This window comes from Gymnoscopelus braueri, assembly GCF_963280865.1.
Source record: "Gymnoscopelus braueri genome assembly, chromosome: 22".
NCBI classification, from domain to species: Eukaryota; Metazoa; Chordata; class Actinopteri; order Myctophiformes; family Myctophidae; genus Gymnoscopelus; species Gymnoscopelus braueri.
The window spans coordinates 33,016,131-33,037,222 of NC_137624.1; the positions used below are offsets into that span (position 1 = coordinate 33,016,131).

Here is a 21,092-nt window from a genome sequence, read left to right on the forward strand (position 1 = left end):
CAATATAATATAGCTACAATCTAAAATGACAGATTCTTTCTCGGTTTTAATGGGTTAATTGTTTTCCCCAAAAAGTATTAACCACATGAACTCCCTGTTCTGGGCATGTCACAATAGGAGAACGTTTCAGGAAATTCGGTGAACATCCCTGGGCATATCATTATAGGAAAAAATGTCAACTTTTGCCAAATAGTAGATCTACAGTATCGCATCAACATTGTGATTGTAGTAGGCTATTTTTGCTGTTCGTCATGTGACAGTATATGGGGTTTAAGTGGTTAAGGGAACACGTCCCTTACTGGACATGATTTCAGTTTTGTGTCTGTCTCCTCCACTTGAGTCTTATCAGGTGGTGGAACTATGTGGAATGAACCAGGCTCCTCTCTGCCAACCGCTTCACAGCTTCAATGTCCACACTATTTTTTGGAGCTATTAAAGTTGTCTCCTCATCTATATTTATGTGCAATAAATTATTAGAGTATCACCCAGCCTGGCAGAAAATGCCCTGATTTGTTTAGCTCATACTGCAGCCATAGCCTTATTTATTCACAAAGACAACAATAATTGAATACTGTTAATTGAATAAATATACTAAAATTTGTCAAAGAGGAACTGCCCACAAAATGGTTGTTCCACTGGGATTTCCCCAATGGTGTGGGGAGGGAGATGGCCTTGTCATTACACCGAACATTCAGTTCTGTCAACCGTTGAAGACTGCTGTTTTCTGCTCTGTGTTTTGGTTCTTTTGGACTCGGATAAACTCCAGTGTTCTCCGGTTTTTAACGCCAGTGTCTCCTCAGCTGTGAATTCTACCAAACCATATGCAGAAACCGTGTTTGATGGCCGAATTTGGTCATTTTTTTTTTTGGGGGGGGGGGGGGGGTGGGGGGGTCTTCAAAACCCCCTGTAGTAACTCTGAGGGCCCCCTAGGGGTCCCAGACCCCCTGTTGAAGACCCCTGGCTCATGTGGTATGTGCCCTATCCATTCGGCTATCGGGTCGACCAGGCCTTAACCACCTATATGTTTAGTTGACCAGGGTCCCTCAGCGCTTTAGACTAGACCCCCTCCCCTTTTCCCGCTACACCAAATTTACACCAAAATAGGCGACCTGCAAGCTTGTAGATCGGCTATTATCATCCAATGTTCACCCCCAGAATAGGGACGCTAAGGTTCATGTGGTCACAATTATTACATAATCGCAATTGTTTGAGATGATCGCAATATTCTTTTTTTTATAATCGTCAAAATAAAAAAAGCTGAAATAGTAGATCTACAAGCTTGTAGACACAATGAAGTAGTTAATCGCAATTATTTGTGTGACAATTAATCGTCAACTTGAATTTTGTAATTGTGACAGGATTGATCTTGTGGTTAAGACTGGCAAATCAAACACATTCTGTCCTTCTCGCTCCCTCAGACTCAAAGACCCTGTAGTAATACTTGTGTAAACTGATGTATGGCCGATGGTGTCTTATATCCCCTGCTTTGGACTTCAGAGGGGTGGGATATAGACTACCTCAGATAGGAGGTGAATCAATGAAACCCCTGAGGTTTTTATTTCCGCCTCTACTCTTCAAGATGGCAGGTCCGAGGCGTGTGGAGCATAGCCAGAGGGGATACCTTATCCCCCGAGGAAACCCCATCCCCAGGCTCCAGAGAATGGACCATTGTAGTGGAGAGACATGAGAGGCATTATTAAAGAGAACAGACCTTCACCTCAGTCATGCCTTCAGGGTTGAGTTGAATGTGTGGTCTGAATGGTCCCTGAAGACTGGCTGGCGTCTTTTGCACACGGCGGATGTTTCCCCAAAGTGACCTGAACTCTGATCAGTCAACATATGTCGCAGAACAGTTTTTTTTATGGGTTGCAAGTAAAATAAATAAATAATGTTTTACCCTGGCTACTAAAAAATAACTAGTTTCTTTTCCAAAAAAACATACACAAACAAATCCAATTTTATTTTTTTGTCAAAAGGTTTTGAAAACATTCCAAAATAGCAGATCAAGCTTGTAGATTTTTATTTTTTATTTTACCCATTTAGGCCTAAGGCCCATTCTAAAAACGCCTTCTAAATCCTGACCTAAGTTTTCTGAAAAACGTTCTGAAAAACTTCAAAACTTCAACTTCTTGCTATATACTGCACATGGCAACAACTACACAAAAAGGGGTTCCCGGATTGAAAGGTATAATAAAAAGTATAGGTGTTCTAGGTCTAAATGGGTTAATTGGGCTTAATACTTGATTGAAAAGTGGTTAATTATATTCATAATGTATGTTTTATAAATTTGGGTCCCGAGAAGATAGTTTGCTAATCCCTGTTTCAACACATTCTGATCCTGTCCTGCATCCCGTATTTTCTCTCTATGAACTGTGAGCCATTCACAACATTGTGGGATTGTTGTGTAAAGAAAAGAGAACTCTCCTTGTCGCCTTTTGTTTGTAGCCCGTATTTGGCTGTAAAGTGATGTGAAATCCTTTGTTTAGTTTTTATTTCTGTCCTGCATATACTTTTAGCATGGGTAACTTCCTGGGAAAAACCTTGTGTGACTTGATCAAGCCTAACACCAACACATTCCTTCTCTCTGTTTCTTTCTCTTCTGAAAGGATGCTTTATAGACATATCTGTTTAATTAATGAAAATATTGTTTTTATCAATACAATTCATGCTGGATAATGTTCATATTTGATTAACATTTGACTTGGGAGTTAGTAATTGTTGTGGACTTTGTCACTGTACCTTTGCACATAACGTGAAATTTGTCCTCTGCATTCACCCATCCTAACTATTACATTTTGAGGTTTTGTTTTAAGCAGTGCTTGTCTCGCCGTCTCAGTTGATTCATTGCCTACTATGTGACCGGGCTTTTTTTCGTAACCACATGAGCCCTAGCGTCCCCATTTTGGGGCGAGCGTTCTGCGAAAATAGCCCTTCTGCGAGCTCACAACGAGTCGTGGCGCGCTGTGAGCTTGTAGATGAGCTATTTTCGATGAAGAGATTAGTTCTAGAGGGGAAAAAAGTAGGGGACCTAGTATAAGAGCCCTGGAGGACCCCGGTCAATGAAGTGTCCTGGCTTGTTGACCTGCCATTGTTAACTGACCGTCCACTGGGGACGGTTGAAGCCATGATTTCTTTTGACTGACTGGACTTTTTATTGTTCTTTTCTTCATTGTATAAAGCAGTGGTTCCCAGACGTTTTCATGTCAAGGACCCACAAATTCATGTATTTGGTCCCAGACCCCCATCTGAAAATAATTATACAAGATTTTCGTCGTTAAAATGTAAAAAAAAATGAGAAAATATTGGTATGCATTTTTCTTTTTGCCAATGTTTATAGGTTTAAACTGGTGGTTCAACACATTTTCCCTACAGTATATTGACTCCTTTTGCTTGGGACCCCATGGAACACCCTTAAAGTAGTGGTTCTCAACCTGTGGGTCGTGGCCCCCAGGGGGGTCCCCACATGATTTTGGGGGTGTCCCCAGATGACAGTCAAGTGACAATTGGACTTTTAAGACCTTTTTAACACCTACAAAAAATTAAAAAATAAATAAAAAGAATATTTCTGCATCCAAAATAATCAACAAACTATAGTATAAAAACGGGTCAAACATTGGCCAATTTTTTAAATAATATTAGAAAGAGGCAAACATTTAGAAAATAGCCGATCGAGCTTGTAGATCGGCTATTTTCACAATAGTTATCTGTGGAACTAAATGTAGTCAAACTAAATTACATTTAGTCAAACTAAATTACATTTAGTCAAACTAAATGTAATGCGTCAAGTCCTACAAGTCCAAGTGCTTGTCAGGGTGGGGAGTCCCCAGTTCAAATATGATTATTTTGGGGGGTCGGTGGTTGAGAACCACTGGCATAGAGAACTAAATCTCTCTGCCTTTTACTGCCAGGTGGATCAAGTTTGAGGAGAAGGTGGAGGCGGGTGGAGAGCGTTGGAGTAAGCCTCATGTGGCCACGTTGTCCCTACACAGTCTGATGGAACTGAAGACCTGCATTGAAAAAGGCACCATCATGCTGGACCTAGAGGCCTCCACCCTGCCACAGATTGTCGGTAAGCCAGCATCACACGACCCAGCGGCCCGTTAACACATTGACTGCCAGAATTATTTCAGATTTTTAGCTGTAGCCTGCCAGAGATTTTTCATTGAAAAAAAAAAGTACTCAGGAGCCGAGATACAGAATTTTTAAGTTAACAAGGAAGTGGATAGGAGTCTAAATCTTCGAACAATCATATCTCCTTGGTCTTTGGGTCAAATTAATAAAAAAAATTTTTTTTAAATAGAACGCAGATCTGCGTTCTTGGCAGCCCACGTATTTATTAATAATAGAACGCAGATCTGCGTTTTTGGCAGCCAATGTGTTAAGCAAGGGATAATTGACGTGTAGCCGGGCCTTATTGATAAATAAATCCCGACAGGATGATTAGGCACCGACGCGTAGTGGAGGTGCCTAATCACCCTGAAGGGATTTATGTATCAATAATGACCGTCTACCCGTCAATTATCCCGCTTATAGGGGCACGGTGGCACAGTCGGTAGTGCTGTCGCCTCACAGCTAGAAGGTCCTGGGTTCGATTCCCGCAGGGGACGCTGTGGGCGCTGGGGGTGTGTTCTCTCCTCCGCGTCATCAGTGCCCATACCCTAGGTGGGGTTGGCAAAAGGGCCTTTCTGTGTGGAGTTTGCATGTTCTCCCCATGTGTCCTAGGGTAGGTACCCTCACAAAAACATGCAGTAATCCTGGTCACTATACTGCCTCCCCCTGGCCAGCCGGGGCGCCTGATGGAGGGGAAAGGAACTGGTTGGAATAACGTGTTCCTTCCACGCGCTACGTCCAACCAGGGAAATTCTCCCCTGTCAGGTGACAAGAAGGTCAGTTGGCTCTCATGCATTGAAGGAGGCATGAGCTCGGCCCTGGCCTCCCTAGGTTGGCAGAGGGAAGGTAGTGCCCAGGATTACATAGACAATTGGCACTGGGTGTAAAAAATAGGGTTACAAAATCGTGGGGAAAAAATTAAAAGAATTATCCCGCTTATTACACGGCTACTTAATAAATAAATGAATAAATTAGACAGCGGTCTGTTATAGAGCTCATCGGTCATTATCCAGAAATAATAATTATTTCTTATTGACTTTCTCATACATCTTTATGGCCTGGCGGGTGTTTGTTTTATCCCTGCTCCTGGTCAGATTAAATATAATAATTAAATGCTGTACATGCATTTCCTCTTGGAATATTATGTTTGATAATAAATTAATCACAATTACAACAAGTAGGTCACGCACATCCACATACCATATGAAGGCAGGGGCTGAATTTCAAACGAGAAAACCTAGATATAGAAGAAAATTTTAAGTTTGTAGCTCCCTTTTTGAACGATTTATTTTGGTGCCACCCGAGCAGGCTGAGCGACGTTTCCAGCACACTGCTCTCCTTCAGACACAGTCGGAAGCTGTGGCCTTCTTCATACTGTACCAAAATAAATTGTTCAAAAGGGAGCTACAGGGTGCAAACTTAAATGTTTCTTCTTAAAACCATATAACCTGCCGTCCCTGTTGTGGACAAATTCTCTAAATTAGTGCAGAGTACCGCGCTACGAGCTTGTAGATCTGCTATTTGTTTTTGGAATTCATGTTTAACTCAAATCTTTGCTTCTGGGGATTCTACAAATGGCTTTTTTTTTAAATAACTTATGTTGCTGTAATATCAGTGGTTCTCAAAATTTTAACAAGAGTTAAAAATGTATACAGTATACATGTATATATTCAAAGATTTGCTAAAATTTTCACCTGGCCACACAAAAATAAATAAATAGCAGATCTAGAAGCTTATAGCGCGGCACTCGGTGCCACGCTATGAGCTTGTATATCTGCTATTTTTGAATAGCCAAATAAATCTAAAATGACACAGATGGGTTCCTGGATTGAATGGGTTAAGTGGGTAAGAAAATGCCCCCCAGCCCCCCCCCCAAATGGAACCCTTGGATATAATGAGATATTTTTTTTCTTCTTCGTTCTCATGTGCAGAGCTGATCACAGACAGTCAGATAGAGAGCGGTCAGCTGAAGCCGGACATGAAGGAGAAGGTGATGTACACGCTGCTGAGGAGACATCGTCACCAGACCAAGAAGTCCAACCTGCGCTCCCTGGCTGACATCGGCAAGACGGTGTCCAGCGCAAGTAGACTGTTCTCCAACCAGGAGAACGGTAAATAAAGAACTTTAATGCGGGCAATTTTTTTTCTCGTTCTTATATCAGTTTATGCAACATTGTTATATCGTTGCTGTCGGGCGGAAACCTCTTATCTCCATATTCAAACTTTTTGTGTTTTTTTCGTGAATTGATGTCCTACTTGGATCATACTACAGTGTCACACAAAAGTAGCAGAAAAGCAAGCTCGAATTTGAATCCTGAAAAGTAACAGTTTTGGACATAAGAGGTTTCCACCCGACGGAGACGATGTGTTGATATGTACTTTTAGCCGAGGGTAATACCTTAATATCAAGAGCACATTGAACCATATACAGGTACTTGCTCTGTTGAAAAATAGTTTTGTGACACTTGTCCATTTACACTGATTGCAGTATTTCAGTCTGAAATGCCCAGAATTTAAATTATTTGAAAATAATTATGCAAAACACCCAAGGTGTTATTTAGAAATGCCCGAGTTTTGAGCAATTAAGTTGATTTGAGCAATTAAGTTGATCAAGGATGCATTGTTAATTATTTTCTATTTAGTAATGACATGGTATTCACTTCCAAATAGAGCTGCCGTAATAGTGAAGTTCTATTTGGAAATGAATACTCAGTATAACCTGTAATATGCTGGAATATATCATTCAAGCAGCGGTTTGGTCGTCTCTAGTGCTGATGTTTCTTACCCCCAAGGCTTCACTTATACCTTGTTGCGCTTATAGATCCGCTGTACGACACCAGCGTGCAACCAAGTATAAATTAAGCCGAAGCTTTCTTTCATTCTTTATACTATTATGCAGCTTTAATTCTTCTCATTTTTCTTCTCTAAAAAAGGTGACTTTTTTCTCCCTGTTTCTTCTCTCTTTTTCCAATCTTCCATTTTTTTCTTCATCTGTGGGACAACGCTGTCTCTGTCTTCCTCTCCTGCACATTGGGGTGTCTGTGGGACATTGGGGGGGGGTTAAAGCAGCGCGCAGCCCCCTCGAACAACACCCCGTGCCTTGTTTAAACCCCCAAGACCTAGAGGACACGTGTGAGGCGTTCAGGAGAAGCTCCAGCATGGGATACATCTGTAAGTCAGGTCCACGGTCACAGCATCACTCCTACAGGACGTAGTATAGTGGCAGGGGTTTCTGCTGATCCTTAAAAAAAAGGTCATACATTCATGTTTCAAATGTCACAGACAGTTTAGGATTAAATGTTTCTTACAAAATTGGTCTCAACTTCGTTCAAATCCCTAAACGTCAGCTATGTTATTTGTGAGAATTCATAATTTCTACACTAAATCTCTTATCCGGAAATAGCTGATGTACAGGCTCACAACGCACGTAATGGCCCACAACGCCCATTGTGAGCCCTAGCATCGCAGAACAGGGATGCTGAGTGGCATTAAAACGTTTTTAAAAGTCTTTAAATCTACTGTAACTTGCCTGAACCTGCAGAAGCACTGAGTGGGGAAATCATACCTGATATTATCTAGCATGAGATCACAGAAGATGCGAGGATGTCTCCCATTAAATGTGCCTATACCTCTTAACCCACACAGTCAATAAACAAAAATAGAATATTGTTGAGAATAATGGCCTTAAGCCTTTAATAATAACTGGGGACAGGACTGTAAACTTCAGCAAAAAGAGAAAAAAAGCACTGTACTTATATATACTTATATGTACTTATACGGTTACAGTAAACTAAACAAAGTTTACATGCCTTACCCGATGACCTTACAAGTGTGTCAATAGTGGACTTAGAATGCCCTACACTGTTGGGACTTACTGGGCCCATTTGGTTACATTTCAGTGGGTTCAACTCAAACGTGACAACCTATTTTACAATCAGATTAGAAAAAAATCCTCAGAATTATTGGGTATATAAACATGTTGTTACAAACAGTGGTATTGTTATAAACATTATTAGAGGCAGACTAAGAATTTCCTCTTTCCTCCAGTAAAAAAAAAAGACAAGCCAGATATTAAAGAAATAAAATGAATGACGTCTATCTTTCGGTTATTGGTATTTAGGTGTTGGAATAGGGACCTCAAGTTTTTAAGTTGAAAGAGAAGCTGAAAAACAGCCAAAAGACACAAGAACATCTTAAACCTACAGGCTGGGTGCTGGACCAAAAACAGTATAAGAATAAAAAGAGTCCGCACACCAATTGCTGCTTCCAAATGTACGTTTACAAGTGGTAATGGTCCTTATATTTCTGTTTCTCTTCATCCCTTGTCCTGGTAAAAATTTGGGGTCTTTCTTTTCTGGTATTTCTGGGTCTTGCATGCAGTATCTGCCAAAGCAATGACAACCTCAGAGCTCTTCCTTTGAAATTGTAACCACTTGAACCCTCTAGACTTGGTAAACTGGACCTTAGTTGACTTTGAACTTGAACTGCTTTTCCATCTATTCTACACCGAATAGCTATACCATTAAAAATAGCTGATCTACAAGCTCACAACAACACGTCGCATTGCGACACGTTGTGAAGTATATCGGCTATTTTTGGCTAATGTTCCCCTTGCAGAATATGGATGCTGGGGTTCAATGAATCCCAAATTCCCATTCTTCTATCCCTTTATTTCCTCTGCAGGTAGCCCCGACCCCGCCCATCGTAACCTCACCTCCACCAGCCTGAGTGACTTCTCTGACAAACCAGAGAAGGATCAGGTAAGATTTCTATGTTAACCGTTAAGACCGGGAACACATCTGTGTCTTATTCAGATTTCTGTGGCCTTTCAAAAAAATAGCAGATCTACAAGCTTGTAGGTCTGCATTTTTTTGGGAAAAATCTTGAACATTTTAGCAAATCTTTGAATATATATATATATTTTTAAAAGCGAACATTTGTAACTCAAATCTTTGCTTCTGGGGGGTCAAAACATTTTGAGATGGGGGCTCCGCGGCTAAATACCTAATCTAAAAACTGTATGTTGCTATATCAGTGGTGCTCCAACTTTTCCATGTCAAGGACCACCCAAAATATGTATTTGGCCGTGGACCCCGTCTCAAAATGTGTTGTTCCAGGGACCCTCCAGAAGCACAGATTGAATTTTTAAAAATTGCTTTTAAAACATATGTATTCAAAGATTTGCACACATTTTCCAAGATTTTTCAAAAAATAGTAGATCTACAAGCTCATAGCCGTGCTATGAGCTTGTATATCTGCTATTTTTGAATAGCCAAATAAATCTTAAAATGACAAGGATGCGTTCCCGGTCTTCATGGATTAAAGTATTTGTACGTTTACATTATTTTTTATTTTATTTCAAGAACCCCCAGTTTAATATATATAATATATATAATAATATGGATAATAATATGGATTAGGCCACTGACCGCCATTTGATGTGGAATTCTATCTCTGGGACCCCAATCTAGACTGTAAAGTCCTCAGTGTTCATTTAACTCTTGGCAGTGTACAAAACGGAACAACCCTGACCCTGGGTTCATTTGGTTCCTTTCACTTTCATTTGGTTCCACTCGTCTGCAATCCTTGACAGTCGTTAAAACATTCTTGCAGGGTGGAGAGCTTAGTGGGGGTTATTTAGGTTTAAAGGAGAAGTGCTATCATCTGCATAGCAGTGGTGAGAAACGCACTTAAAACAACTATAATTAAAACACCCAAGGAGACTGCATGTGCAGGGAGAAGAGAAAATGACCAAGAATTGAACCCTGGGGCACACCACAATGTCAATGGAGCTGACGAGGAGACATGATAATTAAATAGCCACAGAAAAACACTTCCTATTTGACAAGTAGGAAACAGACCAGTCTAAAGGCAGCCCCAGCTAGACCCACCCATTGCTAGAGTCTACTAGTGAGAATACATGAGTGGTCTATTGCAGTGGTTCCCAAACCTTTTAGCTCAAGACCCAAAAGAGAAACTATGTTTTGCCTGGGACCCAAACTAGTGAAAATAGCAGATCTACGAGCTCACAACGCATTGATTCGCGCCGTGTTGTGAGCTTGTAGATCTGCTATTTTCACCACTTCTTAACTCTCTCAGTGCCAATGAAATAAAAAAAATCTTTTGTGCTTAGGAAGCGTTTTTTTGTATTTATTTATGAAATACTTTTGAAAAGTATATCTTTTCCCTTAGAACTTTTTTAAAAATCTTTTGAAATATATTAATTTTATTAAATGTAGAAAACAAAAAATAGGGGATATTTACTCGTGACCCACAAAAATCAGTCCGTGACCCACAAATGGTTCCCGACCCACTTGTTTGGGGAAACAGTGGTCTATTAAAAGCTGTGCTTCAGTCCAGGAGCAGCAGAAGGGAACACTCCCCAGAGTCTGCACGCATCAGGATGTCCTTTTTGAAACCCTCAGGAGGGAGCTTTCAGTGCTCTGCTCTGGACCAAAGCCAGAATGGAGCTGGTCATTTATTTTTTGTTATTTCACAAAACATCAGTGGTAGAAGAAGTACTCAGATATTTTACTTACTAAGTAAAAATAGCACTACCACAATATAAAAATACTCTGTTACAAGTACAAAAGTTTTGGCATCTTAATATACTAAGTACCAAAAGTAAAAGTACAAACATTTTGAAAATAGCAGATCTACAAGCTCACAACGTGTCACATCGCAACATGTTGTGGGCTTGTAGATCGGCTATTTTCAAATAGCCTATGTATATAAAATAGAGCTAAAGTGCTTAATGTATGTTTTATAATATAATAACTAATAACTAAGCTTTCAAATAATTGTAGTGGAGTTAAAGTATAATATTTGCCTCTGAGATGTAGTGGAGTAGAAGTAAAAGTACAGAAAATTGGAAATACTCCAGTAAAGTTAAAATACCTCAAAATTGTACTTAAGTACAGTACTTCAGTAAATGTTCTTAGTTACTTTACACCACTGCAAAACATGTTGGAGCTGTTTACAGAGCACCTTCTCTAAAATGGCCCAGCTCAGTGGCCTTGTGGTTAGAGTGTCCACCCTGAGATTGGGATGGTTGAGGGTTGAGGGTTCGATTCCCAGGCCGGGTCATACCAAAAAATGCATGGGACCCAATGCTTGGCACGCCGCCTCAAGGTTTGGGTTGGAGTGGCAAGTCCCTGCGACATACTAGTGTCATGTCCAGGGAGGTGTACTTGTACATAAAGCTTTTTGTAACCTCGCTTTACAAAAACAAGAGATAGGCTCCTGCCCTATGGGCCACATGGCTTGGCAAGGCTTACTACTTCCTTCTCTAAAATGTTGGCAAGAAAAGGAAGTTTGGATATTAGTCTGTAATTACTAGGAACTGACGGGTCAAGAGACTTTTTTTCTCGCCAGCGAGGAGGCGAGCATGGCGGCATTCTGCACGAGCCGCCAGACGCCTAAGCGCCGACTTGTCGATGTCTACACACAGGGAGTTGCGGTTATCAAAGCCTCGAGGAGATAAATGCATGGATCAGCCTCTAACTTCATCGGTAGTCTTCAAATTCCCTCCTTTATTCTGTGGGTTTCTTCTCATCCACCCATGCAGGTTATCTCTGTAGATGTGCTCTGATCAGCAGACAGTAGGTGTATTTAATGAGCTTGCTTTGGTCCAACAGACATACCGTGCAAAGATAAGGCATCATGGGATACGTTGGGATTCCTCATCAGGCAGGCCCCTTCATTACTTGGTCGTTGAGTTAATGGAAAACCACAGGAATTACCCTGACACTAATAGATAATGATGACGTTGGAGATTTGTCAAAATGACCTGGCCTTTGATGAAACACCAAGGCCTTTAGTTAACCATCTCTGCAAACCTGGAATCGGCTACACTCAGAGTGTTTTTGTATCGCACTGCTCAGCTGGGGTTTTCATAAAAGCAAAGAGACAGAAGAATCTGTTCTTTGTGTGTAAAGCAACACACTCTATAGCGGTTCTCTTTCTGTTCACACACACACACACAAACACACACTGTTTACTGTAACAATCTTATATTGTAAGATTAGTTTATATTATCTAGAAATCAAACTTACAATTTACAGAAGTCTTAGTGAAGAGTAGCTACCACTTGTTACTATAGCAGTGGCTCTCAAAATGGATCCATGGTCATGTTAACCCTATTTGTGTCGTCTATTTGAAACGTGTCGCAGTGCGACACATTGTGAGCTATATTAAACATTTTAATTTTTTGAAAGATTTATTTGGGGCTTTTTATGCCTTTTTGTTATGGATAGTACAGTAGGCTGACAGGAAATGCGAGAGAGAGAGATGGGGAGTGACACGCTGCAAAGCGTGTTTAAAATAGGCCTGGACCGCTACGCCAGCGGTCCAGGCCTATTTTAAACATTTTAACAACCCAAATCTTGTATGGGGGTCCAATATTTTCAGATTGGGGGTCTGCAGTCAAATACATATTAATTTGGGTGGTCCTTGACATGAAAATGTTTGAGAATCACTGCACTACAGTACTGTACATTGTGTGTCTTATGATACGAATGGAAGGTGCCCAATTACACATCAATGTTTCAATTATGCTGCAGCTTTAGCACCACACCACACGAGACTACAGGACACCACACCGTGTGTGTGGTGTCCTGCCACTATGCTTTTAACTCTCTGATGACTCAAACATTCATCTTACTGCATGTGATGCTCCATGGCATCACACTTAATATCCAATGTCTACCTCTCCTCCTCCCTGTGCTTGTTTCTGTGTCGCCGCCCATAGCTGAAGAATAAGTTCATGAAGAAGTTGCCTCGCGATGCGGAGGCGTCCAACGTGTTGGTTGGAGAGGTGGACTTCCTGGAGACTCCGTTCGTGGCGTTCGTCCGTCTCAAGCAGGCCGTCATGCTGGGATCTCTGACGGAGGTCCCTGTGCCCACGAGGTGCAAAATCACTCATTATTAACACTGATTATTCATTCATTAATACACACTAATAATACTTAACCCATTAAAACCGGGATAGCATATGTGTAATTTTGTCATTGATTTTGTACTTTAGCTATTCAAAAATAGCAGATATACAAGCTCATAGCGCATCACTTTGTGCCGCACTATTTTGTCATGTGAATATTGTTGCTGTCGGGCAGATATCTCCATTTGTCAACCTTTTGTGTTTGTTCGTAAATGAATGCCCTACTACTTCCTCATACTACAGTGTCACACAAAAGCAGCAAAAATACTGTAGCTGATCTACAAGCTCTCAATGCCTTGCGATGCAGAGCTTGTGTAAAAAAAATTGTGGTCAAGTCTGTGTCTTTTCCATTGCCTGAAAAGCAATGGTTTTGGACTTATAAGGTTTCCATCCGACAGCAACGAGGTGTTCAACTGAAGTGACAAATTGATGGGACTCATGTTCAGTTGATAAATAATCCCTGAAGTTGTGGTTTCTTACCATGTGTTTCTTTCCCTTTTTTCAGATTTCTGTTTGTCTTGCTGGGACCCAAAGGTAAAGCCAAGTCCTATCATGAGATTGGAAGAGCTATCGCCACTCTGATGTCAGATGAGGTACGTAAGACACTCCAATGCTGTGTATAAGATGTAATGGTTCACCTACTCAGTGTAAACACTCCCATCCAGAGACAGGCTGACTGTGCACAAAGATTAGTCTCGCTCAGACTATGCACCACAGATTATCATAACCTTTTAGAAACCCCTCTAGTCCTATAATAATAGTAGGCGTCATATGGAACACAAATTTGGCTCATAACAATGGTAAACTATTTTAATTATGGGTTACCTTATCCAACCTGTGCATGTCTCTTCCTAGGACTACTACGCGATGTGGACAAAATATGCAACACACACTAACAATTGCCTCAATACCAATATTATGATGATAATAATGTATTTTCTTTTTTCCAAACATGTCCCAAAATAGCTTAAGTCTACAAGCTCACAGCACATAGCGATGCAACACACTGTGAGCCTGTAGATGGGCTATTTGCAATTTTTCTAACAATCTTTGAAAGTATAAAATGAGGCTTAAATGATTAAAACCAGGAAAAGACAACACTTCATATCATATGACAAAATTAAAACCTCCTAAATCCCAGATGATATGTAGTCTCATGTCACTATCGATATAACGCATATAACAAATGGATATAACATATCTCTTCTAATATCTAGACAAATCCACAGACGGTGCTGCGGTGTCGTACTCCTGCTGCGGTGTGCATTCTGACACCACAGTTATGATTGCGCCAGGGGAGCACTCTGTGGATTCGTCTATAGGCTCTAATTGCTAAATTATTTATTTACTTATTTCAAAATGGGGTATATTTACTCCTGACCCATAAAAATTGTCACGGCCCATTGTTTGGGAAACACTGGTCTAGTTCACCTATGTTTGTGGCTCATTCACTGTTGAACTCTTCTGTCACTGTGGTGAAGAAAACCAGACAAATCCCTGTCAACATCCCTTCTCTTCTGTGCTCCTGGCCTGAACATTCCCATGGGCCTTAGCTCCACCCAGCCCAACACTCTCTGCTGGATAGGAAGCCTTTCTTTTCCAGGATTGCATTAAGTTCACTTTTACCCAACCTCTCAGCTTCCCTGTGAAAGCTTGCTCATATATAGTGAGGGCTTCTATCTGAAGGCTCAGACAGAGATTTGAGAGGTTTTTATAGACACTGTGCCTGTGCACTGGTCGAAAAAGTACTCACATCTTATACTTAAGTAAAAGTATCAATAGTCTGTTACAAGTAAAAGTCCGGATTGCAAAATTTACTTGAGTAAAAGTACAAAAGTATTCAAAATGTACTTAAAGTACCAAAAGTAGAAAGTACTCATTATGCAGAATGTCCCATTTCACAAGTGTCAATGTATAAAATGTATAAAAATCTTTTGAAAATAGGCAGATCTACAAGCTCACAACGTGTCACAATGAGCGTAGATCAAAGTTTATATAGGGCTGAAGTGGTTATATCATGTGATGAAAGGGAGGTTCAACCACTATATACTTCATTATAAGACAAGTCTCTTTGAAACATTTATGTTTCAAAGAGACATGTTTTTATGTTTGTCTGTGATGCCATGCCATGGTTTTGTGGGTATAGGTGTTCCATGACATTGCCTACAAAGCCAAAGACAAGGAGGACCTTCTGGCTGGCATTGAGGAGTTCCTGGACGAGGTCATTGTCCTCCCCCCTGGAGAGTGGGACCCTGACATCAGGATAGAACCGCCCAAGACCCTCCCATCCTCCGACAAGAGGTACCATCTGAAAACGTCAAATAGTTTTCCTGTGTCACATGAAACTAATGTTTGACATTTAGCCTCTTAACCCATCAAGACCGGGAAAGCATCTGTCACTTCAGATTTTAGCCACTTCAACCATTTGGCTATTCAAAAATAGCAGATCTACAAGCTCATACTGTAGCTGTGCTATGAGCTTGTATATCTTCTATTTGTTTTGGGAAAATCATGAATGAATGCCAATCTTTGAATATACTTTTTCAAGCGAACATTTGTAAGTCAAATCTTTGCTTCTGGGGATTCTACAAATGTCTTCTAAAAATCTTAACAGTTTTTTGAAAAAAAACTATGTTACTATTACTATATATCAGTGGTTCTCAAACGTTTTAATGTCAAGAACCCCCAAAATTATATGTATTTGGCTGCGACCTCCACCACAAAATATGTTGTTCCAGGGACCCCCAGAAGCACACATCAGAGTTAAAAATATTCGCTTTTAAACATGCATATTCAAAGATTTGTTTGCAGATCTATCTTATATTTTTGACTAGCCAAAAAAATCAAAAGTGACACGGATGCGTTCCCGGTCTTAATGTATTAAGCCCGGTTTTATCCTTTTAAAATAGCAAGTGTACAAGCTCTCAACGCATCACGACGCGTTGTGAGCTTGTAGACTGTCTATTTTTGCATTCCCGCCCAAAACGCCAGGTTGATTGGGTTTGTGGTCTTTGTTTTTTTTAAAGGAAGCAGCACATGTATGCAGGGTCGGAGGCTCCTCAGATGAACGGCGACGCCCACCATGACGGGGGCCAGGGAGGAGGGGGAGGTCACGCGGTCGGAGAGGAGCTTCAGTTCACCAGGCGGTAAGAATCACCTCCTCTTCCTAAAGCTATTTGGTCCGGATTTATTATGACATTTCACTTGACGATTCATTGTCATACAAATAATTGCGATTTTACGATTTTAATTGTTTGAACTTGTATTGAACATATAATGAAAATTACATTTCTGTCTGGCTTTTAAGCTTTGTAAACAAAAGTTGCACAGGGCAGATATTATGCCAAATCATTTAAATATACAAAGACATGACGGACATATTTAATAACTTTATTACGCCACTTCGTCGGCACGTAATATACAGTAAGTGTATAGACTTAAAAGAAATATATTTTTGGGCGAATTAATGACGAGAAGAAAAAAAAGCTCTCTGTATGTACGGACTTTTTAAGGTATTAATTGATTGATTGATATGAGTGCCTGTTTATATGATATGATAAATGCCATTATATAATGTGTCAATTATGCAAATTGAATAAGCTACAGAGATGAGAGGTAATTTTTGTAATTCTCTGCTGAAGGTTTTGTGGAGGCTTGGTGCTGGACATCAAGAGGAAGCTGCCGTTCTTCGCCAGTGACTTCTACGATGCTCTGCACATCCAGTCGCTGTCCGCCATCCTGTTCATCTACCTTGGCACCGTCACCAACGCCATCACGTTTGGTGGCCTTCTAGGGGACGCCACCGAAAGTATGCAGGTGAGCGGTCCTTCCAGTTTAGTCTGATGTTGAACCACTTATACGCCTATCTTATACTTTGCCGTATGTACGATGGTGTCACGCACTATTAGCCGATCCTCAAGCTTGTAGATGAGCTATTTTCACACTTTTTTGAAATGTAGGTATAATCTTGGAACGCTTTGTTACGCCTATAATGACGTAACAAGAATAAGGACACCATTGTTAAAGCAATTATCTAAAAATGTGCATTCTCTGCTTCTGTAAAGTCTAGTAAACGCAACGATTTGCCTCTGTAGGGACAGATGGTTCTATAAAACAAAGTTAGTCAACTCACACTGTTCATGTACAGTAGTTGACAAAAACAAGGATTTGTCTTTGACATTGAAGCTTTGTTATAGGTGCTTCTAAAGCCTGAGCCGGACCCAACCCTGGCAACAGTCGGGGCTCCTCCTAAGTGCAACAGTGATGCTGTTTTTCACGAAAACATACAATTAGAGGTATTTTTTATGAAGATAGTTATGGAGTAGGAGAGTTTTTTTTTCTTCTCATAATTATTCAAGATTCAAGAGGTTTATTTGTCTTATGTTCAGTCAAGTGTTGCTGTGACACACACCACACACTGTGTTAACAATAAACAAAACTGTAAAATGTAACAAAACAAGCTATAATGCAAGTTAAAAAGTAAAATCGACTTAATGTACTGTAGGCCTGACATTTTAACTTGTATGTGGGGTCCCTGGCACAAAGTTCTTTCAGATGAGGGTCCACAGCCAAATACATATTAATGTAGGTGTCCTTGACATGAAAGAGATTGAGAAGCATTGCTAATACACTATAGTCTACAGTCACATTGAACTGAATCTGCTTGCTGCTTGCATGATCTTAGTTGCATGTCACTCCTTCTGTCACATGTTTATACCGTTTATTATCCATCATAACATGCTTGGCTAGGGTTGGCTTCATCAACCCTAGCGTCCCCATTCTGGGGGAGAACATTCGTTCGGCAGAGAGATTTCAGAACGCATCATTTGTTCAGATGAATATTGTTCAATGATGATTGTTCAATTAGGAACACAAATGACTATTATATACGATTAAACGCCAGGTGATCTACGCCCGCTTCTGTTCAAATCATTGTCCTGGGTGTCACGTAGAAAGAAATCTGACCACAATCCAGCTCTCGTTCCAAGTGTGTGTTGTATTTTTAGTTTCTCACTCTATGATAACACATCTGCTTATTCAGCTAAAAAAGCTGTTTCCCCTCAAAACACGTCCCAGAGCTGTCAGGCCGGCCGATCAGGACGGGCCTGTTCAAAGTCTTGACTGTTTATATACACCGCATATTATTTCTACAAAAGGATTACAGAACGACACAAACTGGGGAGTTCAGTGGCTCCTGCTTTTGAAACATTGTTAAACCTAAGGTAAGCCCCGGAGCCTTCTGGGAAAAGGTCATCCCAGTGCAAGCCTAGGGGGGGAATCCCCCCACGGCTCTTATGAATTAAGCATTACACTCACACACACAGAGGGTGCTAAGGAGGGATGATGACGGGGGGGTTGAGCAGAGATGGAGCCATGATGACAAGGCTACTAGTGACTTCATAAGCTGGGATCTGTGGTTATTTACAGCTCGCGGGTAAATCCTGGGCTGGGAGCTCCTACAGTACATGTCCTCATGCAACTGCTTCTTCTGGGATATACAGTATAGAGACACAGTATGAACCTTCTACAGGGTGGATCTGTGAACCCACTACAGGGTGAATCTGTGAAACTCTCACAACTATGTTACCGTATACTCAGCACTATAGAACCCTCATATACCGTAACCCTACACCACTGTTTCTCAACCAGAGTCCACGGACTACGCATGCCACAGTGCGTGGCATGATTGCAGGTGGTCCATCACACACAGACACACACACACACACACACTTTTGTGCGACACTCTTGTACGACGAAGTAGGGCATTCATTTACAGGAGATTCAAGGTTCTGCCCAACGGCAACAATATGCACTCTTCCACACATACAGCATGCACAGTGTTGCAGGTCTTGCACAGATGCAGCAGAAGATGAGTAAGCTGCTATACCTAGAAACAAACTTTTATTTTATAGTAGTAGTGTCTGTGGGTTTTATAAATATTTAACCAATGAAAAGGATAACAAGAACTTGCGACTAAATAACAACAGAATGTTTGTGCTGTGTTTCAGGGAGTGTGTTGGGAGAGTTTCCTGGGTACAGCATTATAGAATGTTTGTGCTGTGTTTCAGAGAGTGTTGGAGAGTTTCCTGGGTACAGCGTTACAGAATGTTTGTGCTGTGTTTCAGGGAGTGTTGGAGAGTTTCCTGGGTACAGCGTTACAGAATGTTTGTGCTGTGTTTCAGGGAGTGTTGGAGAGTTTCCTGGGTACAGCGTTACAGAATGTTTGTGCTGTGTTTCAGGGAGTGTGTTGGGAGAGTTTCCTGGGTACAGCGTTACAGAATGTTTGTGCTGTGTTTCAGGGAGTGTTGGAGAGTTTCCTGGGTACAGCATTATAGAATGTTTGTGCTGTGTTTCAGGGAGTGTGTTGGGAGAGTTTCCTGGGTACAGCGTTACAGAATGTTTGTGCTGTGTTTCAGGGAGTGTTGGAGAGTTTCCTGGGTACAGCGTTACAGAATGTTTGTGCTGTGTTTCAGGGAGTGTTGGAGAGTTTCCTGGGTACAGCGTTACAGAATGTTTGTGCTGTGTTTCAGGGAGTGTTGGAGAGTTTCCTGGGTACAGCGTTACAGAATGTTTGTGCTGTGTTTCAGGGAGTGTGTTGGGAGAGTTTCCTGGGTACAGCGTTACAGAATGTTTGTGCTGTGTTTCAGGGAGTGCTGGAGAGTTTCCTGGGTACAGCGTTACAGAATGTTTGTGCTGTGTTTCAGGGAGTGTTGGAGAGTTTCCTGGGTACAGCGTTACAGAATGTTTGTGCTGTGTTTCAGGGAGTGTTGGAGAGTTTCCTGGGTACAGCTGTAACTGGCTGTGTGTTTTGTCTGCTGGCCGGACAACCACTCATCATCCTCAGCAGTACTGGTCCTGTCCTCGTGTTTGAACGGCTGTTGTTTGTCTTCAGCAAGTGAGTCCGTCTGTTGTTATCGTTTTTGTTTCTTTGTTCATAACTCAAAACAATCGCACACTAATTGATTATCGCACAATATCGATAGCGGTTTTAAAGAAAGTCCCAAAATCAGCTCCAATATCCTGACACATTATGTTTTGTGATGTGATGATTGTGTGACTGATGATTATTGATATAAATTCTGCCATATCTCATTTAAAGTTGTACAATGCAGAATCACAAATAACGATTTTTAGCAACCTCTGCTGGTCACTACCGTCACTGCATACAATTTCCCTAGTCCTCGATTACCCAGAATTCCATTCGTTTTCACCGGAAGCCGGAAGCGTTTCAAAAAGCGATCTTTTAATTGTTTTATACTATCTACGGATCGTTTCTCTTAGCCAGTGGAGCATTAGTTACCATGAGCTGTGCTTTCTTTTTCTGTTCTTTTTCGATCTTCCAATCCTACATTATCTTAAAATCAGCGTGAGGTTCCTTTTTGTTAATAGCGCGGTAGTTCCTGGCCAAACAGGAAACCGTTGCGGTAGTTCCTGAGGACGTCGGCCACGACGTCATGACGTTGGCCAGGAACGTCATTTTCCCGGGAAAGTCCCCCCCGTACACGTTCAATAGAAAATATATAAATAAAAGGCTTCCGGGGGTGAAATTCACGGAGTGGGTGTTGTGAAACTTTTGCCACTCGCAAAAGATATACAATTTAACTTTAGTTTTGTTGAAAACGTTACCTAGTATTACTTTAACAGTTTCTTCAGTGTACAATTCTTATTAAATGCAATACTATAGGGGGAAAAAAACAAGAATGCTCCATGACGCAACAGGTAAACAGGGTGAAATCTGTTTGCAAAAGGATGCCAATACTGTATTTCTTTATTGTGATTTCTTCATAATAACAGACTGGCAAATGGCAGAAATGTCTGCTGATTGTTATTTTCAGTTTTCTTTTCTGACTCTGATGCACTCTGTCTCCATTTCAGGCTTGTGTAGAGCTACATACAACCAGAAAAACAATTGTTAGCCCCGTGTGACGTTCGGAGCATGCAAGCTCCATAATTAACACCAACTTCGCTGTATATGTGTATAATCAACATAATGCACAATATTGAACATCACTGAAATGTTCTATTTAAACCGTCAAATGGAGAT

General features: G+C 41.0%; 1 protein-coding gene across 2 annotated transcripts in view; it reads left to right on the forward strand.

Moving 5' to 3' along the window:
- The window catches only part of LOC308077741 (electrogenic sodium bicarbonate cotransporter 1-like), a 64,944-nt gene that overhangs the window by 25,903 nt on the left and 17,949 nt on the right, over positions 1-21,092 (forward strand). For both annotated transcript variants that reach the window (XM_080418634.1, XM_080418635.1), the window contains exons 5-13: positions 3,909-4,069; positions 6,042-6,221; positions 8,794-8,870; positions 12,860-13,017; positions 13,554-13,641; positions 15,195-15,349; positions 16,075-16,194; positions 16,690-16,864; positions 19,810-19,943. In XM_080418634.1, coding sequence (XP_080274760.1) covers positions 3,909-4,069; positions 6,042-6,221; positions 8,794-8,870; positions 12,860-13,017; positions 13,554-13,641; positions 15,195-15,349; positions 16,075-16,194; positions 16,690-16,864; positions 19,810-19,943 — 1,248 coding nt within the window. The remainder of the gene's footprint in view (positions 1-3,908; positions 4,070-6,041; positions 6,222-8,793; positions 8,871-12,859; positions 13,018-13,553; positions 13,642-15,194; positions 15,350-16,074; positions 16,195-16,689; positions 16,865-19,809; positions 19,944-21,092) is intronic.